Below are 19,750 nucleotides of genomic sequence, written 5' to 3'. Positions count from 1 at the left end.
GGCCAGGTTGCCAAGAAGGATACCGCTCTAGAGCTCCCATGGAGCTGCTGACACTCATATGTCAGATCTGGAGCTGTTCTGAGTTTGCAGAGCAATTCTGAGGTAGCACAGGAGAGATCCAGACAGCAGTTTGTAATGGAAACCTTGTGTTTCTGTTGGTACCTTAACTACATGTTCCCTGTGGATGCCTTTGGGTCCATTGTTTCAGCTATAAGTAAGATGTTTTTTCTCCTGGAGGAGGAATAATCAAGTCTGAGGAGTTTGTTTTCTTGGCTTCAGTTGCTGTCTGCATAACATTGTCATTAATCACCTTATTTGCTCTAACAGAGGGTGAGTGCTGCAGCCGAAATCATCAGCTTGTAGCAGACAACAAATCAGCATGTTGCCATGTTGCAACAGGAGGGACATGAGACTGCAGATGGCTAAACAGACCTCAGTCCAGCAAGTATATTCATCAAGGTCCACATTATTACTTGAAAGTTTTAACTGGACTCATTTGATAAAAACACTGTGCTTATTATTATATACATTCGGAGAACCCTCCTCTAGTCCTTTGCCACTTTAAAAGGTTTGAATTGGCTCTCCAACATGACAGAAAAAGAAAAAAATCCCACATACCTTCATGGATGTTAGTCTCTGTTATGTTTTAAGAGGCCAGACTTCTCTGGCCTATGCTGAAGACAATCTTCGTATGTAAGGAATGAAAAGAGCCCCTTAAACAACAAGGTTTTGGCTCAAGGCAAGAATTCTAGGCAGAAATTCCTTTGCTGGGATGATGCAATGGGTCAGATTTTCTGATTAGCACATAGATTTTTCAGTGTTTCAACTCCAGTGTTCTTTTCAAGTATATTTGTTTAAAAGTATAATTGACCAATGGAAAAGGAAAAAATTCCCCCGTCTTTTAGTTTTGTCATTCGGTAATACCCAGCTGTGTTCAGAGGTTCTATTTACAGTGTTTATTTTCTACTCACAATAGATGTTTTAATAATCATCCTTCTTTATTACATTCATAGATGTGAGTAGAGCAAACTAGAGAAATACAGTAGTTAAAGGGCTACTGTACTAAGCCTCAGAGTTCCCCTCTTTGCAAAGTGTGATACTTCAGTGTAGTTTGCAAATGACACAAAGCCAAGACGCATCTTCCTCTCCCCAGAATTCATCACTTCATCATTTCAGCAGAACACAGTTTAATTATCTGGAATTTAAGTGCAAAGGCAAAGGGTCAGCTATTGATCTCCATTCTTGGAACAAGCCACAGGAGAGATAAAATCAAGTGAAAGTTGCTGCTCTTTTAAATTAGTGAATTTGAGCTGTTTTACTGAGAACTGGTCTAGGATTTAATGCCTCTGAGATAATGAGACCCAGGAAGAGTTTTAGGCTTACTGAGCAGAAATTAAATACAGCAACTGCAGGTGCTTAAGTCTGACAGAAAACCCAACGTTTAGTTTATATTGTTTTAGAGCATAAGCTCTTTGACACTGAGGCTGTTGCCTTTCATTTTTAAGTTAGGCCTGTCATTGGTATTCAGTAAAAGAGCATTATTTACCCATAGGTTCCAGCAAGAGAGTGAAAAAATGCTGCTTTTATAACAGGATGTGGCAAAAATCCATGTAAACAAAGGCACTGCACTTAATGGAACCAGGATCGATAGGAGTTATCCCTGTGGGGCAGACAGGGCCCATTCCAGTCTGCATACTCCCCTAGATGTAGAAGTTGTCCCTGCCAGGCAGGAGAGGTTTCCAGCCTCATGGGTATGCAATGGCTCACATATCTCTCTTTTCTTCTATGGGGGGGTCTCCATTTTGGTCCTATGTCAGAACTTTTGGGAAAGAGAGTAAAATAGTGAACTTTAGGCTTCAGACTTAAGACAAAATCTCCAAAGAGCAGCATTAGATAACAATGATAAATCCAGATAGAACTATAAGGAGACTTCTACCTTATCTTTGAAATTGGATACATTGTAAACACCATCTCATACAATTGTGCAAATTACCATTTACCTTTGTAAGAGAAAACTGAAGTTTTGGTTACTCACAGCTTTACAGACTAAGAGGTATTGCTGTAGTGCTTTTGAAGTGTACTTGCTATTAGCGCAGTCACATAGCAAAACCACAGCAACTATGACAGAAAAGGGTCAAGAGAAATACTATTTATGTTGACTTTGACAAGGCCATCTGGAAGTTGTAATGCAGTAACAGCAGTAATGCAGTAACAGCAGTAATGCAGTTGCTGTCACAAAGCTGTGCATTGCTTTTTCTAGTCATGCAAAGAAAACTTTACTTGCCCTGGGAGATGTGGGTAATGAGATACTTCTGTGAAGAGAAAACATATGTGTTCATCTCTTCCTTACCTTACATGGCTAACCTGAACACCCCCAGTACCAATGAGAACTGACACCCAAAAGGACCTGCTATTACTGCATTTGGATATGATCAGTAACTCCCCCAGGAACACTTTGCTAAGAATTTGGAGCTGTTTTGCTAAATTTCAGTGCTTTAGATACTAACAAGAATATCGATTCTTCAACATCTCATCATGGCTCCCAGCAGTGTTGTGATGGGAGGCTGGGGAGGGCAGCAAAACCAAGGATGCCCTCACCTCCCTTCACTAAGTGAAGTCCCATCATTTTGCTAGCAGCTCCAGGCAGCCTGTGACCCTTGGTTAGAAGAATGATGAGGAATCCCTAAGCCATAGGAGTGTTTTAGACATTACACAGATCTCTGTATGCTTGCTCTCCCTTTCTCAGCCTTTAGCTTCACCGTTGTCTTTCTGCTGGCTTTTCTACTGCACTGGATTCTACTGATGTCTCAAATCAAGCCATGAGATGCACACATGCATGCCGAAGTGGTGAGCACATGACTAGGTTAATTAATTATGCAGAAAGTTATAAAAGTGCCTTTGGATCAATTCAATCAGCCTCTTTGCTAAAGTAGCTTTAAATACTCCTGTTACTTCTAGAGAGAGGATGTATTTCAAAGATTTGTGTCCATATATCCAGGCCCCATCATAAAAGGAAGGAATCCTGAAGGCTAAACTCACCTTCACGATTTTTAATCTGGTTGAGCTTCAAGACAAAAACTCTTGAACATATTTAACACACCCACTTACCCCACCCACCCACCCAGCTCCCCACCCAGCTCTGTTTTGATGTAGTTTGTGACTTCAGAGCTTCACAAACCCCCGGCCTAGAGCAGCTGATTTTCTATAGTTTCAAAGAGAAAGGAACAGACAAGATGGCGGGGGGTTGTGTAAGGAAGGGAGAAGAACTAAACCATAAACTTGTAAAAGCAGGAAGGGACAAACTGCACAGGGAAATCCCAGTATTAGCGAGGACAAACATTATGTCTCTGAGTACAAGAGTGCAGTAAAACAAAGGAGCATCAGACTCTCAGTGCTCAGGTCTACGGATACAGATGTGAATTTCAAACTGGAAATCCTAACGGGATTTTAGTGACTGTTTTATGATCTTCAGTTGATGAGAAAGAATTTAATTTCTCAATTGCCCAGCAGGATTACCTGTGTTTTGAAGTTCTCTCTAGCAGAGAAAGACTGTGGTGTAAACACAGCTAGAAAGAAGAAAACCAAACAGAATGCACTGTGTATCCGTGGAACTCTTAACACTTGATACCAGTGCAGAGAAGATCATAAAAATACATGTTTTGAAAATATGCTAGGTCTTTCTGGCATGGACTTTGGGTTAGTTGCTTCTTTGCCATGGCAGTGCATGGCACGTTAGTGCATCTTAGTACTGTTGGGAGAACTCAAAACAGACAGTGTTTTGAAGGGCTGCATCACTCACCAACAATTTGCAAAATTACTCAGGAGGACAAAAGTACAAGGAAATGAAAGCAGCTTAGCATAACACTGCAAAATGTTTCTTGTCCTTAACATGTTGTAGGGAATCACCTCAGACTCCCTGGGTCCTACTGCAATGCCAGAAGGCATGGTCACATTTTCAGCATAGATCTAAAATCTATTCCAAGATTTCTCTGTGAAGTAGAGGACAGACTTTCATGGTCCTTACCCTTGGCTGTTTAGCCCCTTGTTAGCTGTCTTTGGAATTCCCTTGTGCTTATAAACATAGGGAGTTCAGTGGAAGTTGAAAATACAAATGAAATTGTTCCCTTAAAAGATCAGATCTCCAGTTAGTCACTTAGTAAAAATGTGAGGCATTTAATCTTCATGGAGGGAAAGCTGCCAAGAAATGTTAATGAAGAATATTAAAAACTTTGCATTTCTTTACTAGTAGGAACTATAGAAACTACACTTTCTGATGAACAGTCGTTCCCTGACAAGTAGTCAGAAAACAGTTTAGACTGACTTTTTTGATTTCAGAAAAATTGTGCTAGTGTGTTTCATTACTTCAGTTCAGATTAACGTCATCATTGTCTTGAAAACTGTCCCCAAAGCTAAAGGAATTAAAATAGTGTTATAAAAAAACATGTCAAAAGAAGTAAAACATTTTGGTCAACTAAAAATAAAATAACTGTGGGTTTCTTTGTTTGCTGAATTCTTCTGCAGTTCAAAGTTTTTTTAATTTTTCAACTGAGCATGAAAAAAGTTATCCACATCGTTTTAGCCTTTATTTCACTCTTTCATTCAAAACCTTAGCAAAGGATGTAGCAATATTTCTTTTTATTAAATTTATGCCCATTTCATTTTAAAGCCAATTTGCTGTAAGATTTATTTTCCAGATCCTGGAACATAACTTCCAGCTACTTACTGGGTGTGTGAAGTGGTCCAGAACTAGGTTTGGGTTGGGAGTGGAATACAGGGCTTAATTTACTGAACACACAGTGGTGCCCTGCAGCAGAGAGAAAGCAAGAACTAAGCAGGAGTCGATCAGGAGCTAACATGGTAGGCAGAAAATGACTTGGTAAAGCTAACGGGTTCAAATTTCAGATGATTCTTAATTCACTGTGTAAAGATGCAGAATAAAAAACATGGATATTTAAAAAACGCCAAGCCATAGAACCTCACACAGAGCAGTTCAGCCTGGGCATCCCTGTTTAAAAAGATATTCAGTAAAGCCATGGAATGTGTATTTTAGACAATGGATTATGTTAGAATGATTCTGCTTTGACAAAAGAGAAGCAAATGTGGCTGATAAAAATGCAGTTAAGTAGTTAAAATTAGTGTAAACTGAGTTTTCAGCCATTATTGAACAAGTTTGAAATAAAAGCCTAGAATATAACTGATAGAATGTAATCTGTTTAAAAAAAAAAAAAGAAAAAAAAGATTGTTTCCATTCTGGTGAGAGTGAGTGCTAGCATTTGTAAGAGGACTAGATATCTGCATGGAACAGAGGAGAGGAGCTATTTTGGTTTGGGGGCAGATCTGACTGGGGAGGAATTTTTCACTACTGACATTTCTCTGCTTTGCAGCCATTATCATTATAGTACCTGAACATGTGTGCTCAGCATTTGCTGTTTGAGGTGTTCTAGTCAGCTGTGGTTTAACAGATCAGTCACGTGCTGTGAGCTGTGCTCCCACATGGAGCAATACAGGACTTCCAGAGCAAACAGTAACACAGATGTAACCACTTAAAATGTAAACTTGCCACATATGGAAATGCCCCTTTCAAGAAATATTCATACATGTCTAAATAAGTCAATGAAAATGTTAAGGTACAGAAAATAAACCAAGCATTTAAATAGTGGGTACTGTGGTAGCTGTTGCAGCTCCTGCTTAGGAGTAGTTTCCTATGCACATAGAAAACAATGATCCAATAATTTATTAGTTTAATGACTGGATTTGTTAAGATCAAAATAAAGATGTGCACACTTTGAAGTGAGGTTGTATATGCCTGGCTCTGTCCTTGCTGGAATTCTGAGAACTCCAGTTCCTAAAAAAAGGTCACTGACAGATAATGGAATTAGCAGAACTTGCCTGCTTCTGTCAGCAGGTCCTAATGCAACCCAGGTCCTTTTGTGTCCTAGGGTCTGGTAACATGGGAACTCCAACTGGAGCTTTTATTGGATTGGGACATTCTTACCACACTCCCATCTGGGGTTTCCAGTGTCTAGTGACAGTCAAATTCACCCTCTAACTTTTCAGTGAGAGCATTACTAAAACATCCTAATTTCCCCGGGACTAGTGAGGCTTGATGTTGCTGACTTTGCTACCTCTGCTAGATGGGTGTGAAAGAGATACCCAAAAGCTGTTGTACAGACACAACAGCAGTTGTAAAATACTACTGCATTTTCCTTACTTGGTTATATCACTCCCAAAATAATTAATTTAAAACTAACTAGTTTCATTTGATAGGAATTAGGAATTATGAGGCTTTGGAATTTTTTGATCCTTTTTTAGATACTTACTAAAGAAACCACAATTTGTCTAACATCAAAGCAACATCGAAGCTATGCATTACTCTTTCTTGCACCGAGAAGGTTAAGGACTTGGTTTTTGGCCATGCAAACGGGTTTCTTTATAAACAAAGAGAATAACAGAAACTAAAATATTCATAAATATGTATCAATGCTATTGAATGATGACCTTTTCTCTTTGTTTTTTTTTTTCAATAACATCCACTCTCAAGAAGCATAGTCTGCTTGGCTGAATGTTCCTTCCCAAGATAGCATTTCCTCTCCTGAAGGAAGGCTGCTTCTGTCACATCTCTGTTTAACTGTCTGGCCCTCATCCTCCCCACCCAGCCTGCTGATCTGTGTTTCCAAATATACTCTTAATTACATATATGAAAATGTAGAAATATAAGAATAGCACACAGTGGCATGTTCAGGTTTCTAGTCTGTTTTTATAACAACATACAATGCTGTTCTGTGAAGCAGCAGAACAGATTAAAGATCACAGAAAATTGTTTCTGGCTTACTGTTTCTGGTTTTGCAGGCACTTGTGGAATTCCCGGTATACAAATTTCTTTGTTATTGCATGTCCTTGGCATATGATGGAAGAGCTTAACATAATGTGCAGGGTTATTACATGAGTTAAATTGAAAAAATAGCCCCCAGTACGTGGTTTGACTTGCTAGTACGCTGATCTGTAGGGCAGCAGATATCACACTTCAGACTGTTCAGACACAACTGCCTAATCCTTGCATTGTAGTTCAGAAAATTGTTGGTGTCACAGTTGTCTTAAACTGCTTGGGCATTTCAGTCAGTAGCAGGTTATTTTTAAAGTATGCTCAGGCCTACACAGTACTTGGTATCTGTTTTTAAATGACACTCAAATGCTGGATATCATAGAGATGAACTGGTGAAGCAGGAAGGAGATCACTCCAGGTCTGTACAGCAGTGTCACTACATAGGAAAGGAGTCCTTAAAACTACATGTGCACTAAAAGTACAGTACCAATCAAGCTCAGTAGACAACAGATCTGGTTCCACAGTCTCTGTAGTTTTTGTTTCCCATATCTACATACAGTTGCCTCAATATATATAATGATTGACAAATATAGAATAATACAAAGGGCCTTTATAAAGGACAGGCTGGCTCTAGATACTTCTGAATCCCTTCCAGCAAGAGAGGAGAGAAGTACCTTTTTTTAATTCTGTTTCTGTAGCTCAGGCGATTCCATGTTTCCCTTGGCAGTCAGCTCTGCCAGACAATATGAGCAGCACGAGCAGCCAGATCTGTGCCTCTGGAATGAATTCAGAACTCAGTGCACCTGCACAGCTCACGTACTTTCACTCACTGAGCACTGCAAGTTTCTTAATGCAGCTTTACACACTTTTTTTTTTTGGACTGGGTGGAGTTCAGGAAAAAGCCAAAAATGTTCTTGCTTGTGTAATTTTCAGTTAAGATCAGCTGAATTCAATTCTCAAATGTGATGTCTTCCCAGCTTGTGTAGCTCTAAACACAAGTTATGTGGTGTCACATGCTCTGGGAGAGGAGCTAGAAAGGTTACTGTTTAGTGGGATTTGGAACATGGAAATCCAAACCTATTTAAAATTGTGAAAGAATAATTTACAATATTCCTTCCTTAAAATATTCCAATGCCTTAAAGGCGTCTCTCACTTGCCTCTCCAAAGAGTAAGGAAGCCTGAGTTGCTTTTTGGTTCATTTTTTTTCAAGCATCTTTACCTTTTGGAGACTTACCACTCTTTGAGACTTGCTAGTAAGGCTCATAATGCACAAAGATACTGCTGCTGCCAAGTCACAGCATTAACACTCTCAACATTCACATTCACATGATTGTTTCCTGCCACATCTAAGATATTTGATAACATTTGTGCATTAATCTGTAAGATCACATTCTGCACTCGGGGTACAAAGGTAAAACTCTGACTTGGGCATTGCCTAAGTGGAGCTGAATGAATCCTTATTGTGTTCTGTGTAGCCATTTTAATGGTGAGAGCTCTTTGTTGAGCACAACATGTCCATGGCGTGCTGCTTATGCAAGAACGTTGTACTGTGGCTGCCTGTTCCTTAATGAGATTAGGCAATCAAGTCATATAATCTCTCATTCTGTTGATTGCTTTACTGCTGGTAAAAGGACATTTATATAACTTACCTGCACAGAAAACCACATCCCTTCTGTTTGAGAGATGAGAACAATGACAGGCTGTGAATTTCCACATGTGGTTTTGGAGCAGCAACTTGGTCTTGTCTTAATTAATACCCCACAGCAACTTTGTTCCAGACTGTATATTATTTTTTTCTGAACAATAATGACTCTCATATCTTGACACAAGGCATCCAGCATTTCCTCACAATACAGTTTTTCTTTGAAGAGGAATTGCTAAACCTCAGCAAAGCTGGGAAACACTCTAGAGAGCTATCACCACTACTAGAGTGATGCCAGCTGTTAGTAGAAAACCACTTGACCAAGAAACTTAAAGACAACTACCAAGAAGATGTCAAATCAAGACTAGAGAAGACTGAGGGGAAAAATAGTCCCTAGGAAGGGGGAGGACAGAGGACAGTAGAAATGTAGTGGAAGACAGACAACATTTTTTGGCTCAGCACCCAAATCCTCACCACCATCATTAACATCAAATCAGAGGATGAGTAGGAACCTGAATGTTCTCATCCAGATCTGATGTGCAGTGGAGAGAGGGGAGATAAGTTGTGCAATACCTTCATTACCTGTCTGTTAGTGCTGGATAACACAGGTCTTACACAATCCTGCTTCAGAACCTCTCTCTCATGAGGAACTGGAATGTTGTCCCTACTGCTGGCTCCCCAATGATAGAATTATAGACAAGAGCAGCTGATGCCATGCAAACTACTAAAAAAAAAAAGGTACGATTTTGTTTGTGCTTCATGGTGTTCTCAACAGCAGAAGCAAAACACTGCATGAAAACTTTTGCCTTTCTTGTCTGCAAGCAGTCATTTTATGGGACAGTTCTTCAAGGGAAGAACATTTGCTGACACCATTTGTACCACCAATAAACACAGAGAAAATGGACTCAGGCAATAGAAACATCCAAAAGCCAGTGCCTTACCAAAAAAATGATGGCATAGCTGAGGGATGAGAAACTCCAGTTTTGCAGGCCAGATCCACCTCCACCTCTCAGACCATGTCTCACTGCCCTTCCCAGAGGTTCCGAAGTCCTCATAGAATTTTCTCTGTTGTATGACCAAAACACGGGAGAAGACTGGTGAATCTGGTTTCACAACAGGGATGACTGGCATGTCCCACCACAGGCAGGAGCATATCTATGAAAAGATATATGAAAACCAGCCAAAATATATTCGTTTCCCATTTCTATCAGCAGAGGGGGAGGCCACTCCCTAACAGCTGGCAGGTAGGAGAAGGCTAAGGAGGACATTGAATGGGTTTGCACAGGTTATTTTAAGCAACAAGACTATATCCTTCAAAACCAGTTGGTTGTGGTTGTATTCTTAAAATCATTTGTGGAGCCCTACATTTCTTAGGCTTTAGTTCAGGGGAAGCCAACTGAAAGCAGTTCTGTTTGTCTTTGCTGCCTTTTGCAGAGCACTAGAGGTGGTGCCTTGGCCCCGGCAGATGAACCTTAGGATTAAAGGGCGGGCTCAGCTCAGCGCACACTGTGTCTCACCTAAAAAATCCACTGCGCAGGCTCGAAGGGTAAAGACCTTTCCCAAATCTTCGTTCGCGAAGACTGGCCATACATTACACAGAGGTGGTGCTCATGGTTCTCCATCTGCAGATCTCATTGGGTCCTGCACAGATACACCATTGCATTATGCAGTGTAATTGGAGGGGGAATGAAATCCACCAAAGGTGCTTAAGAACAGCTGGTCTAATGAGACTTGATCTTTCTCCTAAATAATCAATGAAACATCAGGAACACTTGCTTTCTCCAGATTCTTGAACAAAATCCTATTTAAAAAAAGACTTGCCTATCTGTTCATTGAGACACTCTTTGAGATTTGGCTGAAGTATCTTGCAGGCATCATGAACAGAGAGGAGAGGAACTTATAAAACTATTTTTCTGAGCAGAAGCCTCCTAAGTAGATCCTGGAGATAAATGTTACCGCCAAATGTGTGAATTTAAAGCAGAGTATTGGCTGCTTAGATTGAAGGTTTGCTGGGGTCAGTTTTGCTCTCTGTTTTGATTAAGGTGTATTGAATTTCTCCAGAAGGCTAATTTCTTTCTTTATTTTCCATTTAGTGTAGTGTGGGGAGAACTTTTCTTTCCTGTTTTGCCACAGAATTTATATAGCTCTCTAGGCCTCTTGAACTGGCTATTCAGAATTAGAAACATTAGGATTAGTGCAAGTAGGAAGTTATTAAAATTATAACTATGAAAAATTCTCTGTGTATTCACAAAAGAATAACATGTTCTTGATGAGTAACAAATAAGGAATATGAGATGTTCAGACTCAGTGACAGTAAGAACCAAAGCAATATGCAGAAGTAATAGCACATTTCATGAGTCAATGTTTTCATTTTTATCAAATGGAGAAGCTAAGAATGGAAACAGATAACGTGAGGTGCCCAAGGCTATGCAACACATCAGTGGTGAATCTGGGAATACATTCCAGATATCCATCTGCCCAACAACAATGTGCAGAGCTTCTCAGGCTGCACATCTCCCACAGTGCCCACGTGCAGAGCTCCTGCACAGCATCTGTCCTGTGAGAGGCGATTCCATGGCTGAGGGCTCACAACCGCATCAGGTCACCAGGTCACTGCTCCTTTGGGCTCACTGGTCATGGGTCTGACAGTGTCACAGGTCAGGGGGTTCAGGTGAGCTGTTGACAGAAGCTGATCCCTTCAATGTGACACATTTGCCTGGTTGGAATACAGTGCTCCCTGGCTCCCTTCTAGAGGCATAAGGCAGGGAACACGAGAAACCGCAGTGCTTTGTAGCAGATGCAGAAAACACAGGCATGGCTGTGGAGAATACAAGGTGGGAGCCTCAAATCAGTGCCTCAACATTGCCAATCTTAATTTTTACCAAAATTGCTTGTAGATAGCTGAAGAGGGAGACTTCATCACACCTTCTGAACTTCAGCATTGAGTCAGACACATAGGGACAGCTTGGAGGAATAAGTGAATATACTATAAAGCTCAGTACAGGTATTATCAAGTAATGAAGTCGAACAGAGCACAAGAGATTTGAAATGTGATATCCATGAAAGGATCAGGAGCCCAGCGTCCCTGAAGATGCAGTTATCAAATAAGGTATATCACTAGCTGGATTGGCAGTACTTTTTGATGGACTGGAATACCAGAGCAGCAGAGGGTATCACCTTCCCCATCCAGATAGTGGCTCTGCCTTGCTCCCAGCCTTTCTGTTCTACCCCGCGCGTACAAAGCCCGGCGGAGTCCGTGCTGTGCTCTAACGTGCCGTGTGTGCCTCCCGCAGGTGAGCGGCCCTTCGAGTGCAGCTGGCCGGGCTGCACGAAGAAGTTCGCCCGCTCGGACGAGCTGGCGCGGCACCACCGCACCCATACGGGCGAGAAGCGGTTCCGCTGCCCCCTGTGCGAGAAGCGCTTCATGCGCAGCGACCACCTGACGAAGCACGCGCGGCGCCACGCCAACTTCCAGCCGGGAATGCTGCGGGGCCGGGCGGGCAGCGGCTCCAGGGCCGGCTCCCTCAGTGACCACAGCCGCTCGGACGCCTCCAGCCCCACGCTGAGCCCCGCCAGCTCCCCGTAGCCCGCCCCGCTGCCCGCGGCACCGCGCCTCCGACGCCCAGGGGACTTCGGCTTGTGTTGCACACCTTTGGAAAACTGTTGTTTCCCTCCCCTACGCCCCCTTCTTAAAAAAAATCAGTAAATAGCTTCCTCCCACTGCAATTTCTAGTCAAATTTGCTTTACCCGACCACACGAGTGGCTATTCTAACCTCATGGATGGACAAACTTACATGTTACACTTCGTGACTCCTGCTGTCTCAATATTTCATATATTTTGCAACCATTTATGGATCCTCTTCATTATTCTTTATAAGAAAATGAGAAAAAATAAAAAAAAGGCAAAAAGCCCCACTTAATTCACCTCAGGTGTCAAAGTAGTTTATAAGATGGGATTGCACAACATAAGCGTACATACACTTACAAATGAACTGTGTTGGATTTGTGTCCCCCTTCTCCTTTCTCAGGGATGGATATTTATGTTACACAATAATTACAATGAAGACACACCCTAACCACGGCCTTACTCTGTAAATATAATTGCACTCAGAAGATTTTGTTAGGTTCTTTCACACATTGGGAAAACAAGCAAACAATACGGAAACCAAACCAATACTGGAATGTAGTACCAGACTCTTCCATTGTTTGTTTTCCTCATTATATACCTATGTTGGGGAGTGTCTAAACAGAAGTCCTGTCTTTCTTCCAGCTGCCCTCTGCTTTTGTTGGCAAGCTGTCTTTTCACTTCATGCTGAAGATGCTCCAAACCCAACTTTCTATTGCAAAAATCTCTGGGAGGTTGATAAACTTGTTTGTTGGTTTGTTTCATGCTAGATAAAATTCTGAGAAAAACATTTAAACAAGATGCCTTAAAAGTAAGTAACCTAAATCACGAAGAAACATATTTACACTGGGTAACATTTTCTTGCAAGGTGGCCTGGAGTCTCGGAGGCTTTCTGTCGTCACACTCTCCAAGTTGTTAAGCTATCTGCACTGCCTGCTCAGTATGGGACCAACAGAATATTCAAATCAAACCACGCTGACTTGAACAATTTCCTTTATTTCTTTCTCTCTCTTTTTTTTTTTTAAATGAATTGTGGAAATAGCATTACTGAACCAATGCCCACCAAAACTGTTATCAAGGTACCTACCTGCTGTACAGCTGTGTCTTAGAAAAACAAATTGGCTAAGACATAGTTTCTGTATTCTGTTGCATCAAAATTGTGGTTGCTGATGAAAGGAAGTGAAGATCATAAGGTATCTTCTGACTGGAAAAGTAAAATATGCATTTAGTTTTAAATTAAAGTGACTATAGCTCAGCATTACTACAGGTTTCTCAAAAATACACATACCAGCATAAAGCAAGGTGCTCTTATTTCTGAATAACTGCTTGATAACAGAAAGGGAATATTGGCTACTTTTTAATAACTTTCAAATATTTGACACTAGATAGAGCAGAAGAAGGTGGATTTTTATGTTTTGTATGGTAGAAAGCATAGCAAAAGCGCCAGGAGCATTGTGATGTACTGAAGACCTCACTGGCAGCAAATACACTTTCCGTGTTTGTCTGGTCTGATAGTGCATATTATAACTTCAGGTCCTTTTGATTCTGGAATTTTGGGGGATCCTGTTTTTACTGTAGGGTATAAATGCAGTTAAGTGTAGCACGGTGAGAAGAAGCTCTCGATGCCAAACCTGTCATTTGATATTAAGTGAATGCTCCCAGATTCCAAATGAACCTGTATCTTACTTGCTGCTTTGCATTGATTAATTTTGCAAGGTTTTGTTGTACTGTATGTTAACTGTGAGAGGCTAATGTAGGTTTCCAAGTAGTTTCATAGGTACTTCCATAATATTTACATTATTCCTGATACTACAGATTCTATTAGTTGTATAGATAGACAAAGTGCAGATATTTCAGTATTTTTTCACATTCATTTTCTCCAGATTTCACCTCTTGGAAAATCACAGTTTCCCCTTTTGGATTGGAAGTCGTGCGAGGCATAATTCTACTGCTTCATTTCACAGAAAAAGAGGATTGCTAGGGTTTTTTGCAAGATGACAAGTATTGTTGAGTTTAAATGATGGGTTGCGGAACCTCTGTGAGTTAGGGGAAAGCCAGGTCTCTTTGCCTTTACAGATTTCCTCTGTTCTTATTTTATGTTTTTTTTAAAATCTACTGAGATACACAATTTTAACAACTTGATACAATTCAGGTAACAGGAATTCACATTCCAATCATTTCTGTGACTGCTGAAAGAGCTCTTCTGCTGTAGTTAGTAAAGAGGCATTTAAGATATCTAGCTCAAGGAATTCTACAGGTCAGCTGTGTCTTGTGCACATACTTCAAAACAAGTCATAAACACATTTCTCATTATCATTATACCTTAATACAGGGATATGGAGGGCAGGAGGAACAACCAAAACCAGAAGGAGCACGAAGCATCAGCAAAAATGACAGGCTTCGTGTTCCAAATTCAGTTTGTTATATCATCATCTTTTCCAACAAGAGCATCATTTAATCTTCAGGAAAGGAGGAACCGCTCCAGTCCATTTTTTTAGGGCTCAATAATTCAGCAGATGCATTCCAAACAAGTTGTTTTAATAATTGCCTGAAGAAGGAATATTTGCACCAGGCTTTATTAGTGCTGAGATTGTAGAATATAAAGATTATGGAACAACCTGTTCTGAGGGACATAGAACTATGCAATCTTTAACTCTAACAGTAAACTAACATTTTACATATATTCATCATAGATATTACTACTAATTCTCCAAGTTTTATCAGGAAAAAATAAATTGGTTCAAAGTCAAATTTCCAGTTCAGTCTTTTCATTTAATGAGAAGAGTATGGGTGTATATAACCAACACAGCTACACTTTCAGGAAATTCTCTGAAATTGGTCGTTAAAACTTTTTTTTCTACATCTTTGTTGTAAATTCCTCAGCGTGTGTTAGGGTGGCAGTCAAGTTACCCTGTTTTAAAATCCCAGCTGGAGTTTGAAAGAACTCCATTAAATGTTTAATACATCATAGTTTTAGGATAAATGATGAATTCTAAACCACTAGTAGTTTCCAAAACTGAATGTGAACAGAACTTCTCATAATGTTTTCATATGAAAAAAGAGTGTTTGTTGTTTTCCAGCATCTGCTAGAAATGGCTAATGACCAGCAAGGTCATTAGACTCCATTCTCATGATGGTTTCTCCTGAGTTTTGCAGATAGAAGACGTCAAAGCAGCTCAAATTGTGTTTTGAAATCTGGGTGCTTATCCAAACTAACCTCAGGTTTTTGCCCTTGTTGTTTGCCCCAGTGGTGTAATCTAAACCAGTCCTGGCATAGCAACAAACAGTCACACTCAGGCAGTCCTGCCCTGGCAAGGGGCAGGTTTCCTCACAGTCCTGTGTCTGGAGGGGTGTGCATCTCTCCTGCCTCCTCTGTTGCCCCAGCAACCTGCCCTGCTGAGGTGAGTCCTCACAAGCGACAACACTGCCATTGTGTTTTTTTTAATTTCAATTTCAGACTGCAACAACAGGTTTATTATTATTAAGGAACCCCTGAAAGTTTGTCTGTTTTTCTCCAGCCACAATTCTGGCTTCGGCTGGAAGAGTTGAGCTGAACTGCCTTGCTGCAGGAAATGGGTGCAAGCTAAAAGTCATCATTCCACTACCACCACTCACCTGGAGATAGAAACTCAGTCGCCCCTTCCATTAACCTCATCCTCTGCAAAGGCCGAATGGCAACATGAATTCAGTTTTCATCCTGCTTCTTAGAAGGCAGTCCTGGGATACTCCTGGCAGCTAGATTCTGAGAGAATTTTTTATGTCTGCAAATTAGTTGTTCCTTGCTTTTATAATACATGCATACTATCTGTTTACATAACCACAAAGGTATATATTTATGACCAGTCATCAGAAGCCTCTGTTTGATGGTTAACATCTAATTCCTGTATGTATCCTCTTCTCTATTGCATTAACCCTTGCAATAATGGTAGCTGTGAGAGCCTTGAAAACCTCAGTCCCCTCTCTGCAGATGTTCAGTGCTTTCCCTGTTTCACACATCTGGGCATTAAAGGCCATGTGAGGAGCTCACCTGTTTGTAGCTATTCCCATTCACAACTGCCTTTCTCCAGGTCTTTGTCATGAGCTACAGAATTTGTACTTTGTGAAGTGCATTGTTGTTTTGGAGAACATGGTTTGTGAAGAATAAGGAAAATCAACTCTGCATGCTTAAATCTTGCTTTTTCATTGCCATTTGATTTACTAATTTCATCAGGTAATGCCTAGAAACTAACATGCAGGTGCTCTTTTACTCCATCACACCATGTGTTTGTGCATTGGGTGCTAACGTAGTCTGTGTCAGTGAATGGCTGATGAACATGTGTATTTGTAAGTCCTTTGGGGATAAAGCTAAAGCCTTAGGCAGAAGAAAATAACCAAATTATACTTGTTTATCCCATAAACCAGAATATAGAATGCAAAAGCCCATTCACTGGTATAGGTGTTTATATATATATATATATATTTATATATATATGGATTTATATAAGCATATGCACATATATATAAATGCATATATGTGTGTATATTGTATAGTATGTATGTATACATAAATACACAGCAGTGTGTCTATATTACACACTGAATAATGAAGGGATATCTACAGAGCAAAACCAGGGATCCAGTTCATTATAGGTAGTGATGGGTCTGAACCAAATCTCTGGATCCAAATACCATTGCATCTGGAAAGGTTGAACCTGTTGGAGGTTTGTGGTTGAGTTTCATCTCCGGTTACAGCTGCAGTGCTTGTGTCTGTTGTGCATTCTGGGGGATGTGTGTGGGAGCACATGTGCTTTTCCACAAGCACATGCCTGGATGGGTGACAGAGAACGTGTGCCAGGAGTGTGCACGTGTTCACATCGATTCTTCCAGCTTTGGTGAACTGCAAGGCTGCTGCTGTCATCCTCACTTGTACAGCTTCACCAGCAGCACATGAATGCTTCCATGGCTCACTTTTCAACTCTTAAGTCACTACATTGAAGTATTACACTTGTACAATTATATGTTCATCTATTCTTGCTCTGCTGTAACTTTTTATGTATTTTGTACTGCACAGGTTATATATTGTGATAATGTCCTATGCAACAACAGGAAAAGGAGACAAAAGAAAAAGGAAGAAACTTAAGAACTGTAAAGTATTGTCTTAACTTGTATGCATGGTTAGTGACATTTACATTTTCCAAAATAAACTATAACTATGAAATATTGGTTTTCTCTTAATTTCCTTCTCTATGTATCAGCTAAAAGCCATCAGTTGTTAATGTTTTTCCTGTTCATTTGATGCTTGATATCTTGTTTGATATCTCTGTTTAAATTTCATCCAGTGTTATTGTTTAAAATGGGATTTTTTTTAACCATTGAGAGAAAGCTTCTGTGATGTTTATTGTGCATGTTGTGTACTCCTCTCTGCTTTAACTGGTATTTTTTAATTCCTTTCTCAAAGCTGGTATATACCGTATTTTTCTTTACAAGATGGTTATGGGATTAATAGGCATGATTTGAAGGTCAGAGAGTCAGCCATCCTTTTTTTTCAAAGCCCAGTTTTTGCACATTTGTGATATCATCTCCACTAGTGGCAATGTCCTGACAAAACAGCAGCAGTATAATCTCACAAGCGTCTCAAAATGTTCTTTCCTGATTTTAAAGATGAGGGAATTGAAACACAGATATGAGTGACTTCCTCAAAAACATGAGGCATTTGCAGATGTGAAGGAATGAGTCTGAAGTTTCTTAGATATACAGGTTATGTGACACTTCCAGGCACTGTTTGTGAAAATAGGCCCCAAAGAGTAGCACTTCAGAAGTCGTCCTTCCTACATGACAGATCTGCCTTGGGTTTGATAACAGAAGAGCAGTCAAAGACTGTTTTCTAAACTTGCTGGGAGAATGAAAAGAGAACCAAAGGATTGGGGTTTCAGTTGACGCTGTGCTGCCTTGATACTGTACTGTTATGTGCTTCCCCACTCAGACACCCACGCTCTGAAACGTGTGTTTACACATTCTCACCTGCACAAAACCTTCCCTCCAGTTCCTGAACGCATGCACGGGTTTCTGTCTTGCCTGTGACTCAGCATGTGCCATGAAATGTTCGTTGACTTGGCAGCAGTCCACCAGAAGAGGAGTGACAATAGTGCTACAATTTTCCTATTTTCCCTTACCTGTTTATCATTTCTGGCTTCAAAGTAATCCACCTTAAAGTTCATTGCCCTGGCTTTTCAAGGAACTACACCCCTGGCACGCTTTGCTAGTTAGCTGCAAGACAGTAAAGTGACACAAATATAAATACAGTCAATAGAAACAGAGAAAAGGGAGAGAAATGGAGACTGAAATAAAAATGAGGTGAGGACAGTGAGACAAGTGTTTCTAGCACCTGACTAGGAAGGCTTACATGGCACCAGAATACATGTGGGCTGTCCTAAAGAATTTCAGAGCAAGTTAGGCAGCACCTCCAAAGATGACCAGAGGCTGCAGCATCTTTTCCAAGAGCAGCAGAGGAGAGCTAAGTCAAACAGTCACTCAAGCAGGCAAGACATATGTTTAGGCAGCTACAACGTGCTGCTGGCACAGCTAAGAGGATAAAGAGAGAGATTATTTTAATATTTCTCAATCCATGCACCAGGAAAGGGAGGGAGTCTGGATGCTCAGATATCTGAACAGCAAGAAGAGAAGAGGGAAGCAGGACTGAACACTGGCTTTGGGAGCCAGATTTGTGCTTTAGGCAACTTGAAGAAGAAGATTACGTTGAACAAGTCATCGAAAAAAACAAGAGTGAAGAAAAGAGACTCAAGAAAACCTGAGGGGGGTTTTAGGCAAGAACAGGCCCAAAGGTCTGCTAGCAAAACCAAAACACTGAGCTTAGTAATAGCTCTACCTCACCAAGAGAATACAGCTTTAGAGTGTAATTGCTGCCTCATCATAATTGTAAAGAAAGGCTCAACCTGTCCTACCTGGTTGGCACAGGCAGGAAATAGATTTAATCTTTGGTTCCTACTGGCTGCAGCAAACGTTCAGTGGAAAAAGAGGGGTTGGCACCAGGGGCTGGGCTGAGGGAGGCTCCAGGACGCTGGTGCTACTGGTTTCTGCTGAGCTGAAGTTTCTTCTCTGCATTACTGGGTCCTTATCCTGCCTGGGCACTGCTCAGCAGGGCTGGGCCTGCGGCACCACGACTGCATCACAAAGGCTTCCAGACTGGCTTGTTCAGAGCCAGCCCCAGTGCTCTTCCCAAAGCTGCCAGGTATGGCTGGGACATGTCCCAGAGGGAAGGTGCAGAGTGCCAGGTTGGTGGATGGGAGAACGCCAGTGAGAAAAAAAGCCCATCTGAAGGACAGGAGAGAGGGTGCTGCTGTCACAGAGAGAGTTTCGGGTTTATGGCAGCACAGAAAGAGGAATAAGGTGAAAAAATGTGAGGAGTAGAGGAGAGGTGCAATAAATGGGGAAGGGAAGGTAAACAGGGGCTTCCCTGTTTAAGTATAGAAAAATAAGAAAGAAGTATAGGGTAAGGTAATTTGATGCCATTTTCTAGAGATGAAAACAAAGCCTAACGTGCAAAATCCAGCCAGGGTTCTAGAGGACGGAGTAAGGTAGCTCATGTGGTAGCAATTCCAACAGACTAGAAGGTAAGGCATGTCAGTGTGTACCAACAGGGCTGTGTGTCTTTAAGAGACC

General features: G+C 41.0%; 1 protein-coding gene across 1 annotated transcript in view; it reads left to right on the top strand.

Annotated features, from left to right (window-relative positions):
* Positions 1-17,290, top strand: part of KLF13 (Kruppel like factor 13) — a 33,102-nt gene extending 15,812 nt beyond the window's left edge. The window contains exon 2 of the mRNA XM_032699750.1: positions 11,759-17,290. Within this exon, the coding sequence (XP_032555641.1) occupies positions 11,759-12,051 (293 nt within the window). The 3' untranslated portion in view covers positions 12,052-17,290. The remainder of the gene's footprint in view (positions 1-11,758) is intronic.
* The last annotated feature ends 2,460 nt before the right edge of the window (positions 17,291-19,750 follow it).

This window comes from Chiroxiphia lanceolata, chromosome 12 (genome assembly GCF_009829145.1).
Source record: "Chiroxiphia lanceolata isolate bChiLan1 chromosome 12, bChiLan1.pri, whole genome shotgun sequence".
In the NCBI taxonomy this organism is placed as follows: Eukaryota; Metazoa; Chordata; class Aves; order Passeriformes; family Pipridae; genus Chiroxiphia; species Chiroxiphia lanceolata.
The sequence above is the reverse complement of the archived record's forward strand: the minus strand, read 5'-3'. Positions and strand labels throughout refer to the sequence as shown.